The 19,930-nt window shown below is 39.3% G+C and overlaps 1 protein-coding gene across 7 annotated transcripts in view; it reads right to left on the reverse strand.

Moving 5' to 3' along the window:
- KALRN (kalirin RhoGEF kinase) overlaps nucleotides 1-19,930 on the reverse strand; it is a 683,494-nt gene that overhangs the window by 224,703 nt on the left and 438,861 nt on the right. For all 7 annotated transcript variants that reach the window (XM_081571703.1, XM_081571704.1, XM_081571705.1 and 4 more), the window contains exons 24-26: nucleotides 19,304-19,370; nucleotides 18,639-18,748; nucleotides 2,741-2,810 (exon numbers count right to left, since the gene is read on the reverse strand). In XM_081571703.1, coding sequence (XP_081427829.1) covers nucleotides 2,741-2,810; nucleotides 18,639-18,748; nucleotides 19,304-19,370 — 247 coding nt within the window. The remainder of the gene's footprint in view (nucleotides 1-2,740; nucleotides 2,811-18,638; nucleotides 18,749-19,303; nucleotides 19,371-19,930) is intronic.

The raw sequence follows: 19,930 nt of genomic DNA on the forward strand, positions 1-19,930 counted from the left end.
AATCCTGTGGCAAATGTCCTGGGCTCATTAGGCCTGTGCTACCCTAATAAACTTGGGGATACTTTTTTCCTATCAGCAGGGGAAGAGAGCTCACTGAAACAGAGTTCATTTTAAAACTAGTCTGTACTAGATAGAAGAATCAATTTACAACTCATAGTATGTCCTGAAGCTGGACAGAATTTATCGAGAGAGTATCCCCCTTTTGGCATTACCTATAATTTGTTTCCCATCTTGAAAAATAATAGCATTTGCTTTAAAAATGAAAAGTCAAAGACTGAAAATGAAGTGTAATCTCAGAGGGAGATCTGCTTGTACTCTAAATGTCCCCATAGGGGCAGTTTCTAGGGCATGCCAAGCAACCGTGCCACCATCCTACATGTGCCAGAAGCAATGATGGGGGAAAAGTAAAGCAGGCTGACCCTTAGGGGGTCCTAAGTGAATCCTAAACAGTGAATCCTAAACAGATTGCTTCTTCAAGTCAAGAATCCTGTGGCTTGGTAAAAATTCATTTCTTATGTCTTTGACATCTCCTGGGTTAGTGCTTCACAGCCTTTCCACTGGGAAAGTACTTTTCCCAACCGTGAAGTACTCCCCACCCCAATGCCTACATAATACTGGGGATGTCCTCTTCTAGAAAAGAAGTCTAACTATGTGCTTAATTATAGCAGGTTTCACTTATGCCAGCACTTTCCCAAGTACTCTATACATACTAACTCATTTGATCTCTATATGATGAGTTCTTTTATTATCAACCCACTTAACAGGTATGAAAATAGTGGCATGAGGTTGATTGCTGTTGTTCAGTCGCTAAGTCATGTTTGACTTTTGTGACCTCATGGACTGTAGCCTGCCAGGCTCCTCTGTCCATGGGATTTTCCAGCCAAGAATACTGGAGTGAGTTGCCATTTCTTTTTCTCCAGGGCATCTTCCTGACCCAGGGACCGAACCTGTGTCTCCTGCATTGGCAGACAGATTCTTTACCATTGAGCCACATGAGAAGTCCATAATGTTGGTTGCTGCTGCTGCTGCTAAGTCGCTTCAGTCGTGTCCGACTCTGTGCGACCCCATAGACGGCAGCCCACCAGGCTCCGCCGTCCCTGGGATTCTCCAGGCAAGAACACTGGAGTGGGTTGCCATTTCCTTCTCCAGTGCATGAAAGGGAAAAGTGAACGCGAAGTCGCTCAGTCGTGTCAGACTCTTAGCAACCCCATGAACTGTAGCCTACCAGGCTCCTCCGTCCATGGGATTTTCCAAGCAAGAGTACTGGAGTGGGGTGCCATTGCCTTCTCCGATAATGTTGGTTAGGTCACTTTAAATTCAGAAAACAGTGGAGCCCAGGCAAGTTGACTTGAGGCTTCTTGGTCATAACTCTTGCCATTTAATACATGGCAACTCTTTCTACCCTTTACTCCTGCACTATAGTCATACATTAAGGTGATAAGACTTAAGAAATCACTTTGAGATAATTCTTGGCAAAATGAGCATATTTTATACTAAAGGTTTTCTGAAACCAATTTTATGTACTATTTAGGAGGCATTCATCATCCCTAAGAGATGCTAATAAATCATACTTATGGTTGATTGTAAGGCAAATCCTCAAAATGTATGAAACAAGATACCAAAAAAAAAATCCCTTCACTTAATGGTCAGTTTCATTTTTTCTCTACATTGGCTGTGCAAGGGATTATATACTATTTATTAGCAATAATGTGAACTGTGCATGGGCTCATGTATTTAGAGGTGGAAAATGTATTAGCATAAAATAAAATGGCAGTCTGAGACTTCCTGAAGAAAATAGGCCAGTAAGTAAATGTTACAGTTTCAGAAAAAGGAGGCAACTCAGGTCTAGAGTTGCAGGATAAACTGTGATATTAATTATATGTCAATGGACTAGTCAACACCCTAGCTCCTCTGAAATCTTTCCATCTGTAAAATATAAAACACAACTACAGCCCTGCCTATTCCATAGGGCTGTTAAGAGTGCAAACTCTCTGAATTGTGAAGACATTGGAAAAGTAATTATCCCATTTTGAGTAGAAGTTCTAATTAGTTAATTGTTTAATATTTAGAACTGCTGGCCCTGGGGAAAGATTTCCATGTTTAGTTGCACTTATTGTACTAGGGGGGCTTCCCTGGAGATGTCGGTACACATATCACGAACCTGAGCTCAGGATAATGGGGCGTGGAGATACTAAGAGAGACTAGTGTTTCCATTTATATAATTAGAACCTGGTACATTCAGCCCATTTACTTGGCCCATGACAACAGCTCCAAGAAAGAGAATGACTACATATACATCCTGTAGGTCAGAATTGGGATGGAGACACAAGGAGTCTGTTCTCTTATTAAGGAAGAAAATGTAAACAATGGCTTGGTGGATTTCTAAAGTTCTAATTCCCTAATCCTCATCCTGTTAAAAATAACTCATGGATGGAGCTGGAACAGTTCTTCTACCAGGGGTGGTGGTCTTGTTTCAATCTCCCGACATTTCAGTTTTTGAAAGTTTTTTTAAGGTAGATATCAGACACAACATCTAAGGACCTTCACCAAGGTGGGCTCTGGTGTTCAGGGATAGACTGCTTTCTTTCAGATCTACTCATGGATCTTCTCTACAGTCCCTGGTCCTGTGTTAGAATGTCAGTGGCACCAATCATCAGCTCAGGCACTGAACAGTGATGCCACTTGGTATCACCTGTACTCCTGGAAAACATGGGATGGTAGGAGAAGTTCAGTAGGTTACCCAGGTAACAAAGCAGTGTCCCACATCCTCAGGCAGCTGCTCATACTTCTCCAGTTCTTTGAGGAAGATGCTGCAAGGAGGGAGAAAGGCTGAAATCAGACATTTCTGTACTGTTGACCCCTCCCCACCAGAGGCTCATACTAAGGCCAACCCAACCTCATAAACTCTCCATTATTTACATATGCCTTCTCCACTTTCTAAGTGATATGTGGTAAGGAGCAATTTAAAATATGTTGGAACTAATTTCATTAAAATTGTAATTAACGATTAATTAGTGCTACTTAATTGTTTCCCTTAAAGGTTTATACTTCTCAGGCTGAAAATAATGGAATATGATACTTGTGTTGGGCATTTCAATGGTAACTATGACTCTATTTTTTAAATACAAGTAGTCTGAGCATGTTACAACATTTGAAAATATATAGATACAGGTATCAAAAGACCAAAATAATACTATCTATGATCCCAGAGGTAAGGTGGAAAAATTCTGAATCCTATACTGACTTATTTCCAATTTTTCACTTTCTTCTTCCATCAGTACCGAGTTTGTGCTAAAAACTGAGTTAATGCTTCCTGTTGCTGACGCTGTTAGGAAAGAAAATTTAATGGGGCAAACTGTCATAATACATTTCAAAGCTGAATTGAATTACTACCAAATTATCTGCCATTGTGAATATCTAAGGTATGGCTGCTTTTTATGTTAATAAATAATAAAGAGCTGACTACACCAACTTCAAATTCATATATGAAACAATTTGTGTGAGCTCAGAGAATCTAAGCTCAAATAAGCCAGAATCATTGGAATGACATTTTCTTTTTAAAAATCAGACAAAGTGTTACAAATAATTATGAGGCTGTAGGGAAACATTCTGACAATGATGGAAGATGGTATAATCTTTACAGGTCAATTCGACAATAACTATCAAAGTAAAAAAGTACTTATCTTTGCCTCTGCAATTTTAATTTTGGAAAATGTCCTATAGTTGTAGTCACACATATGCAAAATGAAGTATACATATGCATTTTTACTATGGCACTCTTCATAATAGCGAAAGACAGTGTATAGATAACAAAGTAAACTATAGTACATCCACAGAACCATATACTATATGGCTATAAAAAAATGGCAAAACTTTGTAGGTTTTTACATGGAAGATCTCCAGGGCAAGCTGTTAAGTAAAAAAAGCAAGGTATAGAAGAATGTACCTAATATTCTGCCTTTTGTCTAAGTAGGGAATATATATACTCTTATTTCCAACCCAAGAAACTAATGGTTAAAGTGTACAATTTTAGTTTTGCAAGATAAATTCTGGAGATCTACTATATAGCATAATATCAATAGCTAAGATTACTGCATCACATACTTAAAATTTGCAACGAAGATGGATCTTTTGTTAAGTGTTTTTATACAATAATAGAAAAGAAAACTTTGGAAGGTGATAAATATGTCTATGGCCTTGATGGTGGTGATAGTTTCATGGGTATATAATTATCCCCAAATGCATCAGTGTTTTTGTGATATTAAATATGTACAGATTTTTACATCAACTGTACTTCAATAAAGTGGTTAAAAAGAAAGTCTTCTCAAAACAAAAAGACAACCTACTGAATGGGAGAAGACATTTGCAAATGATATAACCAATACGAGGTTAATATCCAACATATATAAATAGCTCATACAACTGCAAATGAAGCAACTGACAAAGGATTAATTCCAAAATATATAAGCAACTCATATAGTTCAATATCAGAAAAACTAACAACCTGATCAAAGAATAGGCAGAAGATCTAAGCAGACATTTCTCCAAAGAAGACATACAGATGGCCAATAAACACATGAAAAGATGCTCAACATCACTTATTATTAGAGATATGCAAATTAAAGGTACACTGAGGTATCACCTCACACCAATCAGAATGACCAAAATACTACGAACAATAAATGCTGGAGAGGATGTGAAGAAAAGGGAACCATACTTGCACTGTTGCTGGGAATGTAAATTGGTACAGCCACTATGGAGAACATTACAGAGATTTCTTAACAAACTAGGAATAAACTACCATATCACCCAGCAATCTAACTACTGGGCATAAACCTTGAGAAAACCACAATTCTAAAAGATACATGCATCCCAATGTTCACTGCAGCACTATTTACAATAGCCAGGACATGGAAGCAACCTAGATGTCCATTAACAGATGAATGGATAAAGAAGTTGTGGTACATAGATACTATGGAATATTACTTAGCCATAAAAAGGAACAAATTTGAGACAGTTGTAGTGAAGTGGATAAACCTATAGCCTGTTATACAGAGTGAAGAAGTCAGAAAGAGAAACAAATACTGTATATTAATGCATATAAATGGGATCTAGAAAAATAGTACTGATGAACCTATTTACGGAGAAGAAATGGAGATGCAGACACAGAGAATGGTCTGGTGGACACAGTGGGGGAAGGAGAGGGTGGGACAAATTGAGAGAGCAGCATTGACATATATGCACTATTGTGTCTAAAATGGACAGCTAGTGGGAAGCTGCTGTATAACACAGGGAGCCCAGCCTGGTGCTCTGTGATGACCGAGAGGGCTGGAATGAGGAGGGGAGGGAGGCTCAAGACGGAAGAGATACATAATATAATGATGACTGATTTGCACTGATGTATGGCAGAGACCACCACAATATTGTAAAGCAATTATCCTCCAATTAAAAAAAAAAAAAAACGCGACTGAAAAATGGGTAGAAGACCTGAATGGACATTTTCTCCCAAGAAGACATACAGATGGCTAACAGGCACATGAAAAGATGTTTCAACATCATTAATCATCATCAATCATCAGAGAAATGCAAATTAAAACCACAATGAAGCATCATCTCACACTAGTCAGAATGGCTATCACCAAAAGGAACACAAATAACAAATGCTGGCAAGGATGTGGAGAAAAGGAGCCGTCCTACACACACACACACACACACACACACACACACACACACGAATTTACTCAGCCATAAAAAGAATGCAATTTTGCCATTTGCAACAATACGGATTTACTAGAAGGCTATTATGCTAAGTGAAATAAGTCAGACGGAGAAAAACAAATACTGTATGATATCACTTATATGTGGAGTCTAAAAAATACAACAAACCGGTGAATATAACAAAAAAGAAACAGACTGACAGATACAGAGAACAAGATAGTGGTTACCAGTGTGGAGAGAAAAGAGGAGAAGGGCAAGAAAGGGATGGGGGATTAAGAGGTACAAACTACTATGTATAAAGAAATAACCTACAAGGATATACTGTACACTGTGGGGAATATAGCCAGTACTTTATAATAATTATAAATGGAGTATAATCTTTAAAGACTGTGACTCACTATGTTGTACACCTGAAACTTATGTAATATTGTACATCAAGCATACCACAATAAAAAAAAGAGAGAAGAGCAAACAGACTTTCACACATGTGAAATAACACAAAAACAAGAGCATTCACTGCAGTACTGTTTGAAATAAAACTGGATTGGAAACATCATTACCACAAGAAACCAGATGAAAAAACTTGGTGGATAAAGATAAACGTGGGTCAAATACTGCCACCAATTATCATAGGCTGTTATCTAATGCAGTAGGAAAAGAGTACAGTTTAGGAACTTAAAGGCCTTGGGTTAAAATCCTTGTTTCGTTAGGTTAGGCGGCTCTGGGCAACTTACCATGAATCATAGCACCCATATTAGAGTGACATTGTAATAAATATGAGACAATAAAATTTTTTTTAAGTAAATTAAAAGAAATAAATGAAACAGTGTAAAATACAAAAAAAAAAGGGATAGAGGTGGGTGGGTCTTCTCAATCTATACTTTTCTATTTAATTTTGATTTTAAAAGTTGATTCAAAAATTAAATTAAAAGATATAAAGTAGGTCTGAATTATTCCATTACTTATCTCTACCATTGGAACAAATAAATTTTATTGATTTGACTCATACTACCTGATTTCTCTCGTCCAAGCATTCTGGAAGCATCTTAGAATTACAATTGCTTATGGGTTATATATATATATATATATATATATATATACACATGTTATTTGTGTTCTCTTTTCAATGACATAGAATGATTTGGTTTTGGTTTAGAGAAATATATATGTGCAATTAAAAAATGCTTGGCAAGCCATATTTGTAAGGCCAAAATGCCAATGATTTATAGAATCATAGACAATATTTTTTGTCCATCTGCCTTTGAAATTTTCTACTACAAGTATTACTTCAGTAGTAAGTAAAAGTCAGCTGAAAATGTTTGAAGACTCCTAGCAGTATCCATTTAATGATAATCATCTTTCCCCTGAATTCTGGAGTATCCTGATCTGAATCACTGAACAGCAGTGATTATAATGCAATTTGGGCTTACCAAATACAAATATGCAGTGCTCAAAAATCATATTTATTGCTACTTTTAGAAGAACTGCAGATGACCTACATGTATTTAATATGAATTCTAAATTAGAAATAGAAAAATATTATATAATGCTGCAAGTGAGGATCAAATTTTTTCCAAGGACAAAAAGAAAACATGTTTTTTTTTGTTGCAAAGAGAAGCAATCTGGATCATCACCACATACATAACATATTAAAACATTCATCTATTTTTAATTTACTATAATTTTTATTTCTGGAACTAAATTCTAAAAGACATGTATTGTGTGGCTGTTTTCCATGAGAACACTAAACAACATAAGGTACAAAATCTTCACAGGTATTTTTTCAGGTGTTGAGATATTCTTTATGGCTGTTTCTCATGTTGGCCTTCAGGATAATCTCAGTGAAGACGATGCATGGAGATCCAGCTCTGAGCTGTGATGGGCTGAACAGAACCTGGGGGTTAGGGCTGGAATGGCTTGGTGAGTGGGGGAAGAGCTATTCTAGGACAAGGACTGGTGAAAGGAAATGAACCACTTTAAAGAAAGTAAGAACAGAAGAGTACTTGGAAAAAAAGAGAAAGAGGAGAATCTGGAGCCCAGGCACCTAGGATAAATGCTCTTGGCTGTAGGAAACTTCCGCTTGCCCACTTTTGGGCTCTCACTCCAGTCCCCTCACTCTGACCACTATAGTATACAGGTTCTTCTCTTTTAAGAGTGACCAAAGAAATGATACAATAGCCTGGATCATGACTTTCTATAGAAGATATAAAATTGTATTCTTGTTTTAGAAGTTGCAAGGACTCTGTGATGGCTCAGGGAGAGCTTCCCTCTTTCTTTAACTTATGGCCAAAGGTCAGTGACTTGGTCACTTAAGGTTAATTTTAAGGAAAAATGGTAATTATGCCCACAGAGTTGATAATTGATCTAGATGCTGAAGACAGTAATAGCAATTTTTGTTGACAGCAGCTGCCTATGGGAGGATACTCTGAAAATTCTAAAGAAATGAAAGCACTTTAAAATGAATTAAGTACATAGAATATAATTTCTACAATTAATGCCTTTCTGGAAAATGAAGGTTTTAACAGCAACTGCCACTAGCCCACTCTTCTACTAATCCAAGGCCTCACTTTCCTTTCCTCCCAAAACCAAGCTCAAATAAAAGAACCAGAGTTCACATCTAGTCACGATTGTGAGTAGGGGGTCTTACAAGGTACCATTTTTCTCAATTTTAAACAACCTCATGGGGTTGTTGTGAGGATTTAATAAACTCATGTAGGTAAAGAACCCAAACCACTGCCTGGCATATAGTAGGCACTAAATTAGTTTTTCAGGATCAGTGCCTTCCAATTTTAATAAGCTCCACTCCTGGAGACTTATCCCCAGGGAGCTCTTCCCACCATGTCCCTGGTGAAAATCTATAGTAGATTATCTTCTCTGAAAACCATATCGTGGGAAAAATCTCAATTGGGGTTATGTAAAAATTGGATTTCAAGGTTACATATTATTTAAGCTTGGAAATCCTGGGCTAAACTGGTTTGTTTATGAAAGGACTTTCAAAATCCTATAATATGATGAGGTATCTTATATCTCTGAAGTAAGTAGAGTGTTCAGTGCTTCCTAAACTTCTTTGCAAGTGGAACACTTTTGGGGAAAGTATCAGACTTTGTCTCAGGGAACACTTAGTGATCCCTACTCCTGCCTGTGCACTGTCCTCTAGGGTTAGGATCTGAGCATCTGTACCATTTAGCAAAACTCCCTGAGTGATTTTAATGCATCCAGTCCACAGATTAGCTTTTGAAAGAAATTTTTGGGGGCTTCAAAATCACTGCAGATGGTGACTGAAGCCATGAAATTAAAAGATGCTTGCTATTTGGAAGAAAAGCTATGACCAATCTAGACAGTATATTAAAAAGCAGAGACATTACTTTGCCAACAAAGCTCCGTCTAGTCAAAGCTATGGTTTTTCCAGTAGTCATGTATGGATGTGAGAGTTGGACTATAAAGAAGGCTGAGCGCTGAAGAATTGATCCTTTTGAACTGTGGTGTTGGAAAAGACTCTTGAGAGTCCCTTGGACTGCAAGGAGATCCAACCAGCCATCCTAAAGGAAATCAGTCCCGAATATTCATTGAAAGGACTGATGCTGAAGCTGAAACTCCAACACTTTGGCATATGATGCAAAGAACTGACTCATTAGAAAAGACCATGATGCTGGGAAAGATTGAAGGTGGGAGGAGAAGGGGACGACAGAGGATGAGATGGTTAGATGGCATCACCAACTCTATGGACATGAGTTTGAATAAACTCTGGGAGTTGGTGATGGACAGGGAAGCCTGGCATGCTGCAGTCCATGGGGTCACAAAGAGTCGGACACGACTGAGCGACTGAACTGACTGCCTTTTCCAGTGTGCTTCCAGCTGGCAGATCCTACATCCACTCTATATGGCTTAATTTTTAAATAAAAAAGGTAGGAATTAAACAAGCTATACTGTGATGGGCATATCAATTCATAACTTTGAGTAAGTTGTGCACTACCATCTCAAGTAATTGCTGAAGACCAGTAGCAGTATTAAACTCTATTTTGCTTTTTAATTTGAAACTTATGAAGACGACAGGTTATGTACACTTGATCAGTATAATTCTACCTACTTCAAATAGACGTGATGAGTTTAAATTAAAGCACAAGAAGTCACAACATTTTTCACAAATGATGGGACATTCCTCCTCAGCTGTTCTATAGCAACATCTTGGTCTTTACCACTTCAATAATTATGTGTAATAAATCATGGGAGAATGAGCAAAGCCAGAAGTTTAAGTGTTTGTGTGAATATCTGCAGTTCTTTCAGAAATGAATAAAACTTTTAAAGAAATGTCAAGATTCAAATACTGTATGATATCACTTCTTTGAAGAATTTAAAAAATACAACAAACTTAAGAATATAACAAAAAAGAAGTATGGTCACAGATACAGAGAACAAACTAATGGTTACCGGTGGGGAGAGAGAAGTGGCAGGGGCAATACAGGGGTAGGGGATTAAAAGTTACAACTAGCAGGTATAAAATACAATAAGCTACAAGGATATACTGTATAACACAAGGGATACAGTCAATATTTTATAAGACTTATAAATGGAGTATAACCTTTAAAATTGTGAATCACTCTATTGTACACCTGTATTGTACATAGTGGGGCTTCCCTGGTGGCTCAAATGATAAAGAATCCACCTGCAATTCGGGAGACCTGGGTTCAGTACCTGGGTTGGGAATATCCCCTGGAGGAGGGCATGGCAACCCACTTCAGTGTTCTTGCCTGGAGAATCCCCATGGACAGAGGAGCCTGGCGGGCTACAGTCCATGGGGTCTCAGAGTTGGACACGACTGAGTGACTAAGCACAGCACGTCGTACTTAACAGTGTACAACAACTACACTTCAATAAACAAGAAATGTCAAGATCTAAGCAATGTTATTACTCTACCAAATTATTATGATGCAATACATTATGCAGTTACTTTATGAGGAAAATGCTTCCCTCCGGCTTTGGATGGGATCCTTGAAAATAAAGCCACTAGCATTATTGACAGGAAAACTTTGTGAGCTTTGTCATTAAGCACTATGAAAACAGTACCATTCCAAAGGCACACTGAGTCATTCTGAAACTTATTTTTGCCAAAGGTAAATCTGGTCTATAGTCTTACTGCTTCTAGAGAAGTGTGTCCTTCACTGAGGACCTTCATATCACGAGGGCAGCTTGAATTTAAAGGGGAATACATGTGATGGCCTTGTTTGTGCATGAGCTCAGGCAGGGGCATGTACGCTTGTTGGTGAGAAGGGGAATGAAGCAGCGGCAGAGTGGTAACAAGAGAAAAGCAGAACAACAAGGAGGAGACGAAAACAAACAAAGCTGGAGGCAGGCTGGGGAGAGAGGTATCAGGCTTATTTGCAGGCAGCCCAGGACACTGCCCTTTATCAATGCTTTTGCATACAAGAGGAGCTAGAGATCATTTCTAAGGGGCCCATTAGTGACCAGATAGACCCAGAGCCCAGCATGGAAGAGGTCCTGGACTGTAGGTCAGGACAGCTGGTTAGCACACTGAGCAGCTGTTAAACTCCTGGAGAGTTGTGTGCACTCCAAGGAAGGTGCCAGATGGTTCATGCAAGTCTTTACTCAGCACAGTTTGATCACGTGGGCTGAGCCATGACAATCACCAGGCTCTGTCTCTTATTTCACAGCAGAAGCTTCTGCTGAGGTTAGAGGTGGAGAGGAAAGGTGCACAGGGCTGGACTCTTACTCAGTATACCCCCACCCTCACCTTCAACCTCAAGCAGCAGCTTACCTCGCTGCAGTGCTACCTGTTGAATATGTTTTGCTAATATTTCCTAAATTTAACTTTTGTGATTAGATGAATCAAAAAGTACTGCACAAACATAAGTTTAATGTTAAAGTAAAGTATAAACAACTAACCTTACATTTACTGTTATTCATAGGCCATTGACAGATAGGCTGTTTAGTAGCTAGGCATGGACACCAAGAAGTTAGCGTGTACAACTGAAATGAACATGACTTTGACACACCAAAATGAATGTTTAGACTTTGTTTTGCTTTGGATACTCCCCCATATTTATAAAACTAGCACTGGAAAAAAGAAAACAGCAACAAAATCGCAGCTATAATTTTTTTTTTTTTTTCACCTAGGCCCGCCTTCAGCAGCTATAATTTTTTAAGGCCCTACTGATAAGTGTGTAAGGCTCACAGTTATCTCTTAGAGGATAAATTTAGGGCCCAGGAAAATACACACTAGGATGTCCCCTTCCTCTCTGCTTGACATTTGAATATTAAGAAAACGATAGTGTGACTAAATAGGGAGTTATGAAGACGTGGATTCTTTAGCTGTGTTACTAATCGGTTTGAGCAGGTCACAAACCTTTGTAAGTTCCAGTTTCTATGAAACAAGGGGGTAGAATAGAACGAGATTTTCCTGGAGTGGGAAAGCAGCACAGAAACCAGAGAATACAAACAAGGTGTGTGTGTATAGGAGGGAGTAGGAGAGGCAAAGCAGAGAAAGCAGCTGCAGCCTGGCAGAGGGGCCTTCAGGTGAGGCTGTGGCCTGCACATCCCTTTTCTCTCCACTTGGGGGAGCCAGCTCCTCACCTTGTAGCTACAGATCCACTCTGCATTTCAAGGGGTTGTAAAATCAATTTAGAGGGTGGAAACCACCATTAAAGAGGAAGGAGAACAGAACCTGATCCAAAATATCAGAGTGCATCACACATGGTGAGGGTATTATTTTGCAGGATTTAATTTTCCTATTATATATAATATATAAAGCATGTGCATATCAGGACAGGATATATAATTTTTCTTTGGTTCATAATACAAAATGTTTGAAAAACACTTTACTAACTCTCCTGCCTGCAATAGGAGACAGGGAGCTCTAGCTCTTTTTTTTAATCCATCTCTCCCCCTCCCTCTCACCCTCTCCCTTTCTCTCTATCTACTGCCTCCCTCTAGTACTGCCCACTCTCCCTCCCTCTCCCTTCTTTTCCCCCTCTCCTCCCCATCTTTTCTTTTCCCTTGTTATCCACTGTCTTCACTTCTCCTCCATCCAGGTGTCTTACCCCACTTTCCCACTCACTCTGTCTCTCCTCCCTTCCTTCACGCTCCTGTCACCACCATTTCCGCCTTGCACCACCTTCACCCACCACCCCGCCCCTCTTGTGCCTCAATCTCACAGGAGCAGACGTGACAAGACACTGTCCAACTGGGAGTGTGACGGCTGCACCTTCCCCCATCCTTGACCCAGGATTGAGACTCACTCCCAAACTTCTTCATTTCAGGCCATTATTGTAAGGTTGTGTGACCTGGGTGACATACCTATGGAAGAAATGGGTTGAAGTGTTCCTGAGATTTGAGGATGCACATTAAAGCTGGTTAGATATGACTCAAAGCAACCAGACTTGGCAGTGCCAGCCGTGGTCTATGGAGAGGAGAAAGGGACTGCCCCAGCCCCTGGAATCTATGCTTAATTGTTCAATGGAGAAATGTCACAAAGTGCGCAAGTCACTGGGCCCTCTCTGGGTCTCAGGGTCCTTATCTGTCAGTGGAGATGATTATGCTTGATGCTCAGGAGACCTTCTGATCCCTGACAACAGAGATTTTATAAAAATGTTATTGCTCAGACTCACATATGGCCATATCTCCAAAAACTGAAAGGGAAAAAGTAAGTTCAGATTTAACCAAAGGGGATGAGCATTTTAAACAAACTGCTGTTCTTACCGAAGCTGAAAATCAAATACAAAGCAAACTGAAAATGAATGATTTTCCCACATTACAAGCTGTAGGCCAGTCAAAGTGGGGAGAGAGCATTAACAAAACCATCACCATTGGGGAGATCTATTTATGGCATTTATTACCTTTCCTGAGTACTCCCAGAATGCTTAACAAAATGCAAAAAATAGATCTAGTGTTTGAGTAGGTAAGTGCCATGATCTTTATATTTAGTTCTATAGATATGAGATACAGTATCAACACAGGGAGAGCAGAGGGTAAAAACCAAGTATCACTCCACTTAAACCTCCAATTTGTGTTAAAATCACTACTTGTAACTATTAAATTCTACATATATGAATTGTTCTTCTTTACAGAAATTTTGGTACTTGGTTACTTCTCCATTCAATACCTATAGAGACAAAGCTCCTACAGAAAGGTCACACACACACAAAACCAATCTTGACTGTCATTTTCAAAGTGACATCATTTAAAAGGATCAATATGAACTAGCTGAGTTATTTAACATATTCACCTTTGGTCTAGATACTAATTTCCTAGTGCCTCAGCTGATACGGTTATGCAGGCAGTGTCCATCTCAGTCCCTCTGCCTCTCAGTCTCTGTCTCCAGTCTTCCTCCCTCCCAATCTCCTTCCCTCCCTCTCTATCTGGAGGAGAGGCACAGAACCTGAGCTATGCCCTAGAAATCAGAGGAGTCTGTTTCTCTGTCAGACAGCACTTAATTATAAATCTGAAAAGATGCAAGCAACTGGGGTTAAAAAGAACCTTTTGATATGTTTAGGTTAAAAAGTGACCATTTCAGAAAAATATTCCTGAAGAGCAAACTCGAGTTTGGACAGTTGCCTGGTCTTTCCAATAAGAAGTACTCAGGAAACTCCTTCATTTAGACATGCAAATGTTTTGCTTGTCTAGAAGGTTCTGACAGTGGTGAAGAAAAATAATGATTTTCCGTATCTTGAGATTTTCATAAACAAAAGAGTGAATTATGACTTGAATGGCATTAGCCATAAGTCTGCAAATTTTAATTCTATTTTTAGCCCATCCATCCATTCATCCTCTTGCCTGGAAAATCCCATGGACGGAGGAGCCTGGTAGGCTGCAGTCCATGGGGTCGCTAAGAGTCGGACACGACTGAGCGACTTGACTTTCATTTTCATGCATTGGAGAAGGAAATGGCAACCCATTCCAGTGTTCTTGCCTGGAGAATTGCAGGGACGGTGAAGCCTGGTGGGCTGCCGTCTATGGGGTTGTACAGAGTCGGACACGACCGAAGCAACTTAGCAGCATCCATTCATCCACCCAGCAAATACTTACTTAATGTTTACTGTGTGCCAAATATTGGGGTTATGCAGTGAAAGACATGACCTCTTATGGAGTTCACAATTTCTGCATTTTCAAAGTTGGCTTAATTGCCATTTTTAATATTACTTGTTAGAGATTTTAGAGGGTTATACTTTCTACATTAGTCAAATTTTGTATGACATGAGAAGAAAGCACATATCATGAGTAGAGTAAATAAAGCCTTAAGTCCTCTAGATCCTACTGGGAATTAATAAACAGCTTGATTTTTTTTGCATGTTCCCCTAAATTGTGGACTATTTAAAACATATTTTGGTGGATAGCTTTCTAAATGCATTACAAGTTCCTTGCTTTTTCATGCAGGATATGCCAATGATTCATTATTAGTTATTACTAATATAATAACATATTATTATGCTATATCATAATACAGTGGCTCTGTTGGGCTCTATATTGGGTTATATTGGGACATGGGATCATCTGCATCAACGGAGAATAGTTCTTGACCACCTTGATTGTTTGGGTTCTTTTGACTTTTTTTTGGAAGTTTATCTTTCTTTCTTGTTTACTGATATCAAGCTGCTGCTGCTGCTAAGTCGCTTCAGTCGTGTCCGACTCTGTGTGACCCCATAGAGGGCAGCCCACCAGGCTCTCCCGTCCCTGGGATTCTCCAGGCGAGAACACTGGAGTGGGTTGCCATTTCCTTCTCCAGCTACTTGCTCAAATTCTTGATTCTTATTTGCTGCTTCTAAATTGCTATGGGCTTAGAAACAATCTAACCAAGAAATAGAGAGTGTTTTATGGAAGACAAGAAGGAGTTCCTGTGGAAAGATAAAAACTTTATTTTTGTGATATTTCTTTTGGTTGCTCAGAGGCTGGTTTTTGTTTTCTTCTTGTTTCTTATAATGTTATAAATAGGTAACATTTTTTGGGTAGCTGTGTTGGTAATCACTGAATTTACTCCTCTACAAAATGCAACATTCCTATGGCTTAACTTGACTTTTTTATTTTATGGAGTTCTTAGAACTCAATTTTGTAACTGGTAGGTAGATCTTCAGCTACTTTTTAAATAGACTTTTTAAATAGACTTGCCTTGATTTACTTGATTGATACCTTTAAACCACAATGGCTTTTCACATAGTTTGCCTTGGATGGAGGAGGCAGTTGAACTGAACTGGGATTTGCTTTTTTCTCTGCAATGTTTGTGCTACCACATTAGTTCTACTTATTTGCTGAATATAATCCAAATAATAAAGAGATGTGAATGAGCATATGAGATAGGGAATAGAAAGCAGACTCAATAGGAGCAAGAAAAGACCTTTATACTGGTGTTTCAAAGACTGAGACTGGCATGAAGAGTCACTATCTTCCTCAATATAGTGGCCAAGAAGAAGCACATATTTCTTTTAGCTCTGAAAATGCAAATTGCCCAATTCCTTATGTGCAGATTTTAAAACATGAAGTTGATTATTATTATTATTTTCTGATGTAATCCATACAGCTTGCATCCACTCAAACAAATGTTTTAGACCATTAATATTTATCTCTTGCCTACAAATATATCCTTTTTTGAAGGAAAAAAAAAAAATAGACTTGCCTTGATTTACTTGATTGGTACCTTTAAACCACAATAAGGCAAGGTTATGCTAGATATTCTGTTGTTATTTAGTTGTTAAATTGTGTCCAACTCTTTATGATCCCATGGACCTTAGCCCACCAGGCTCATCTGTCCATAGGATTTCCCAGGCAAGAATACTGGAGTGGGTTGCCATGTCCTTCTCCAGGGGATCTTTCCAACCAAGAGATTGAACCCATGTCTCCTGTATGGCAAGCGGATTCTTTCAACGCTGAGCCACCAGGGAAGCCCAGATATTCTGTTACAATTGGTCAATTTTGAAATGAAGAGTCTTTCTCCTTATACACTGATTTGGCAAAAACAAGGCTCACAGGAAGTGCATATAGTGATCTTTATATTCCTATACCTTGCCAATTTGGTAAGAATATGAGCAAAGTGAGACTTCTGACTAAATCCCAGAGATCATAAATCAGATAAGAAAAGTAACGTGACTTACTGCTTTCTAGGCTGATATCTTCCCAAATATCTGGGGAGATGGGACAATACTTAACTGAGCTCAGATGATGGAATGTGGGGTCAGTGGTCAACAATGGCTTTATTGAGATCTTATTAAATAGACATGAGGAGAAAATATTTCTGTCGCTGGATATTTCCAGACAAAACGTATAGAGAGTATAAAAATTTGGATTTAAAAAAAAGACTGGGAACTTTTATCAAGTACTCCAGAAAGTCAGAAGGTATTTTCACCCCGGATCTTACTGCTTTCATAATATGACAGGGGAGCTACATAGTTTATGTTTTCTTTAAACTAATGCCATTTGATGACTTTATAGGGGATTAATCATCAGGTGTTGACGAGAGGAGTGCCTCTTTACCTGCTTTTTAGACCTTTTAGAGCTCAACAACCTTTTACATCCAACTATTACTTGCCAGGTGGCTCAGTAAGAATTCACCTGCAGTGTAGGAGAAGTGTGTTTGATCCTTGGGTTGGGAAGATCCCCTGGAGGAGGAAATGGCAACCCACTCCAGTATTCTTGCCTGGAAAATTCCATGGACAGAGGAGCCTGGTGGGCTATAGTCTATGGAGTTGCAAAGAGTCAGACACCGCTGAGCAACTGAACACACACACTTGCCTTTGGACATTCTTAGCAAAGAATGAGGTCTCATTCTCTAGAGCTGGGCCATGCCATATAGTAGCCACTTGTCACCTATATTTATTAAACAAAGTTGAAAATGCAGTTCTCAGTAGCACTAATCACACATCGTGTGTTCACTAGGCACACATAAACAGTGGCTGTGGTATTAGACATCATAGACACAAAACATTTCCACCCTACTGATGGCTCTGTGGCACAGTGCTGTTCTAGAGTCTTGCCTCAGGGGGACTGCCACCCTGGTGCACTGGCAGTTTCATCTCCAGTATGACACCTTCATTGAGTCAAAGCCTTGACTAGCCTGACCCTAGGACTTCCTCTACACTGTATCCTACAACTCTGAACCTCTACATTAGTCCTTCTTTGCAACAGGGTCCTGAGAGAGCTCTAGGACTTTTTGTCAACATTATTTCTCAAGGTTCCCTCCATATGTACATTGGAAACTGAGTTATTTCCATAGCTGGATATGTAATCTAACCAACCAGTGTTCTTGCTGACCCTTTGTCAATGATGGAATATGTTTAGTATGCTATGGAAAAGATGTTTAAATCAGATTGGGAGCTGGAAGAAATAAGTTGTGAGGTTTTAGGGCTCTATGATTCTACTTATTTCCACAAAACATAGAGGGTTGATTGATGTTCTCCCCTATACAATGTCAAGAAATATATTTCATTAGATAATTTGATTAGGTATCTATCAATCTATTGTTTTGGTTGGGGGTGGGGATGATGAGGTAGTTAGGGATGGAGGGAATATTTAAGTCAAAAGAAAACATCGGTGGAACTTGAAACCTAAGGCCTGCAAAGTAGGATGGTTAACCTCAGATGAATTCTAATGTCAGGATTACCCAGAGTTTTAACAAAGAGAAGGTACTTTTACTTCCTCAAGCCCGCCTATCATTTTGATTCAGTCTGAGGATACTGGCAGTTAGGTTAGTCAGGATACTGCTGAACATTTGACTTCACCCTCCATTAGGAATTTTGGACCACTGTGGAGAAAGAGGGGTGAGTGAGAAAGAAGTCTGACAGCCAGTGATTTATAGATTTAACAGGCACTACTTTAGCGGGAGAGAATTCCCAATCAACTTGAGTCCACTTATTGGGAAGCCTTGCTGTTGGGTATTTATGGCCCTAAGTGTACTCCACTGAAACCCTCCACCAACCTACTTGTTATGAAAATCATAGATCTCCTGGATGTTGCCAAAGATGATATGCTCCTTATTAAGGATCCCAGGGGGGATCTCCTCCACACCACTGGTCATCTCCCACAGGTAGGTCTGTAAGACAGCAACAGTTCCATCATTGGCAAGCACTGCCATGTGAAATACATACAAAACAAATAGGCCTTAAAAACTTGTGGGGTAAGGGTCAGACTAGGGATACACGTAGAGCTTAAAAAGTAAGATGGTAAATAAGCAGAATGAAAAGAAAGAAAACCTGAATGTTCTATTATCTTGATCGCTGTTAAGGAAATTCATCCCAGCAACAGCACAAACTCCATACTTTTATTTATTAAATATGTTTTGAGTTTGACTGTGCGTCCAGGGGGGAGATGCAGATTTTCAGACTTAAGTTCATTGACTGTGTCATGGATTTTATTTTGAATTCATTCTCCTTACATGCTTTCTTTTGCTGGGTCTAGTTCCAATCTGAGAAAAGTTTGTTTTCTAAAGCACTTTTAACTCTCATGCAATTGTTACTGACTTGGGGAAAGACGTCCTCTGGCTGGTTTTTAATTCTTCAAGCTCTGGGATAAGACAGAGTACTGAGCTCCTCTCCAGCACCAGATGTGGCAAGGACATCATTTTCTAACTGATGACCACAAGACTTACCTCTAAGCACTCGTGTAAGTCCCTCACATAAGCCTTCTCTGTCTGGAGCAATTCTGCCATAATGAATCTAGAAGGAAACAAATGGGCTTTTGGTTGGTTAGAGAGGTAATGCATCCCTTCTTTCAAACTTGACTGCCCCCACCCCAAGCATTTATCACATTCTTGAATTTCTACTTTACTAACATAAATCTCTTCCTCTGAGTCCCTCTCATTCTGATCATTTGCTTTGTGTCCCTTCAGTATGCTTGTGCTCAGCATGTTCCATACTTTCTCCCCTCCTTTCAGCCCCAGTTCTACCATGTTGTGATTCTGTGCTGATATTTGTGTGCTCTGAGTTGCATGTGTGTGTGGGGGCACAAGCATGCAGCACCGTTCACACTCATTCTCACCAACTAGACACCAACTCAGCTTCCTACATTTCTCTTACTGTAGCTCCCAGAATGCTGATTCCTGCTCAGTAGAATTGCTGACTTACACCAAAACGGTTCACAGTTCCACAGGTTAAACCAGGTTTAAAAGTCAGAAAGGTTAGCAAACTGTTTTCTGTAATGAACCAGAGAGTAACTACTTGTGGGTCATTTAGTCTCTGTCACAAGCACTCAGCTTTGTTGTTGGATGTGAAAGAAG

The sequence above is a fragment of the Giraffa tippelskirchi genome, chromosome 2 (assembly GCF_054371585.1).
Source record: "Giraffa tippelskirchi isolate mGirTip1 chromosome 2, T2T-mGirTip1v1.2.pri, whole genome shotgun sequence".
NCBI classification, from domain to species: Eukaryota; Metazoa; Chordata; class Mammalia; order Artiodactyla; family Giraffidae; genus Giraffa; species Giraffa tippelskirchi.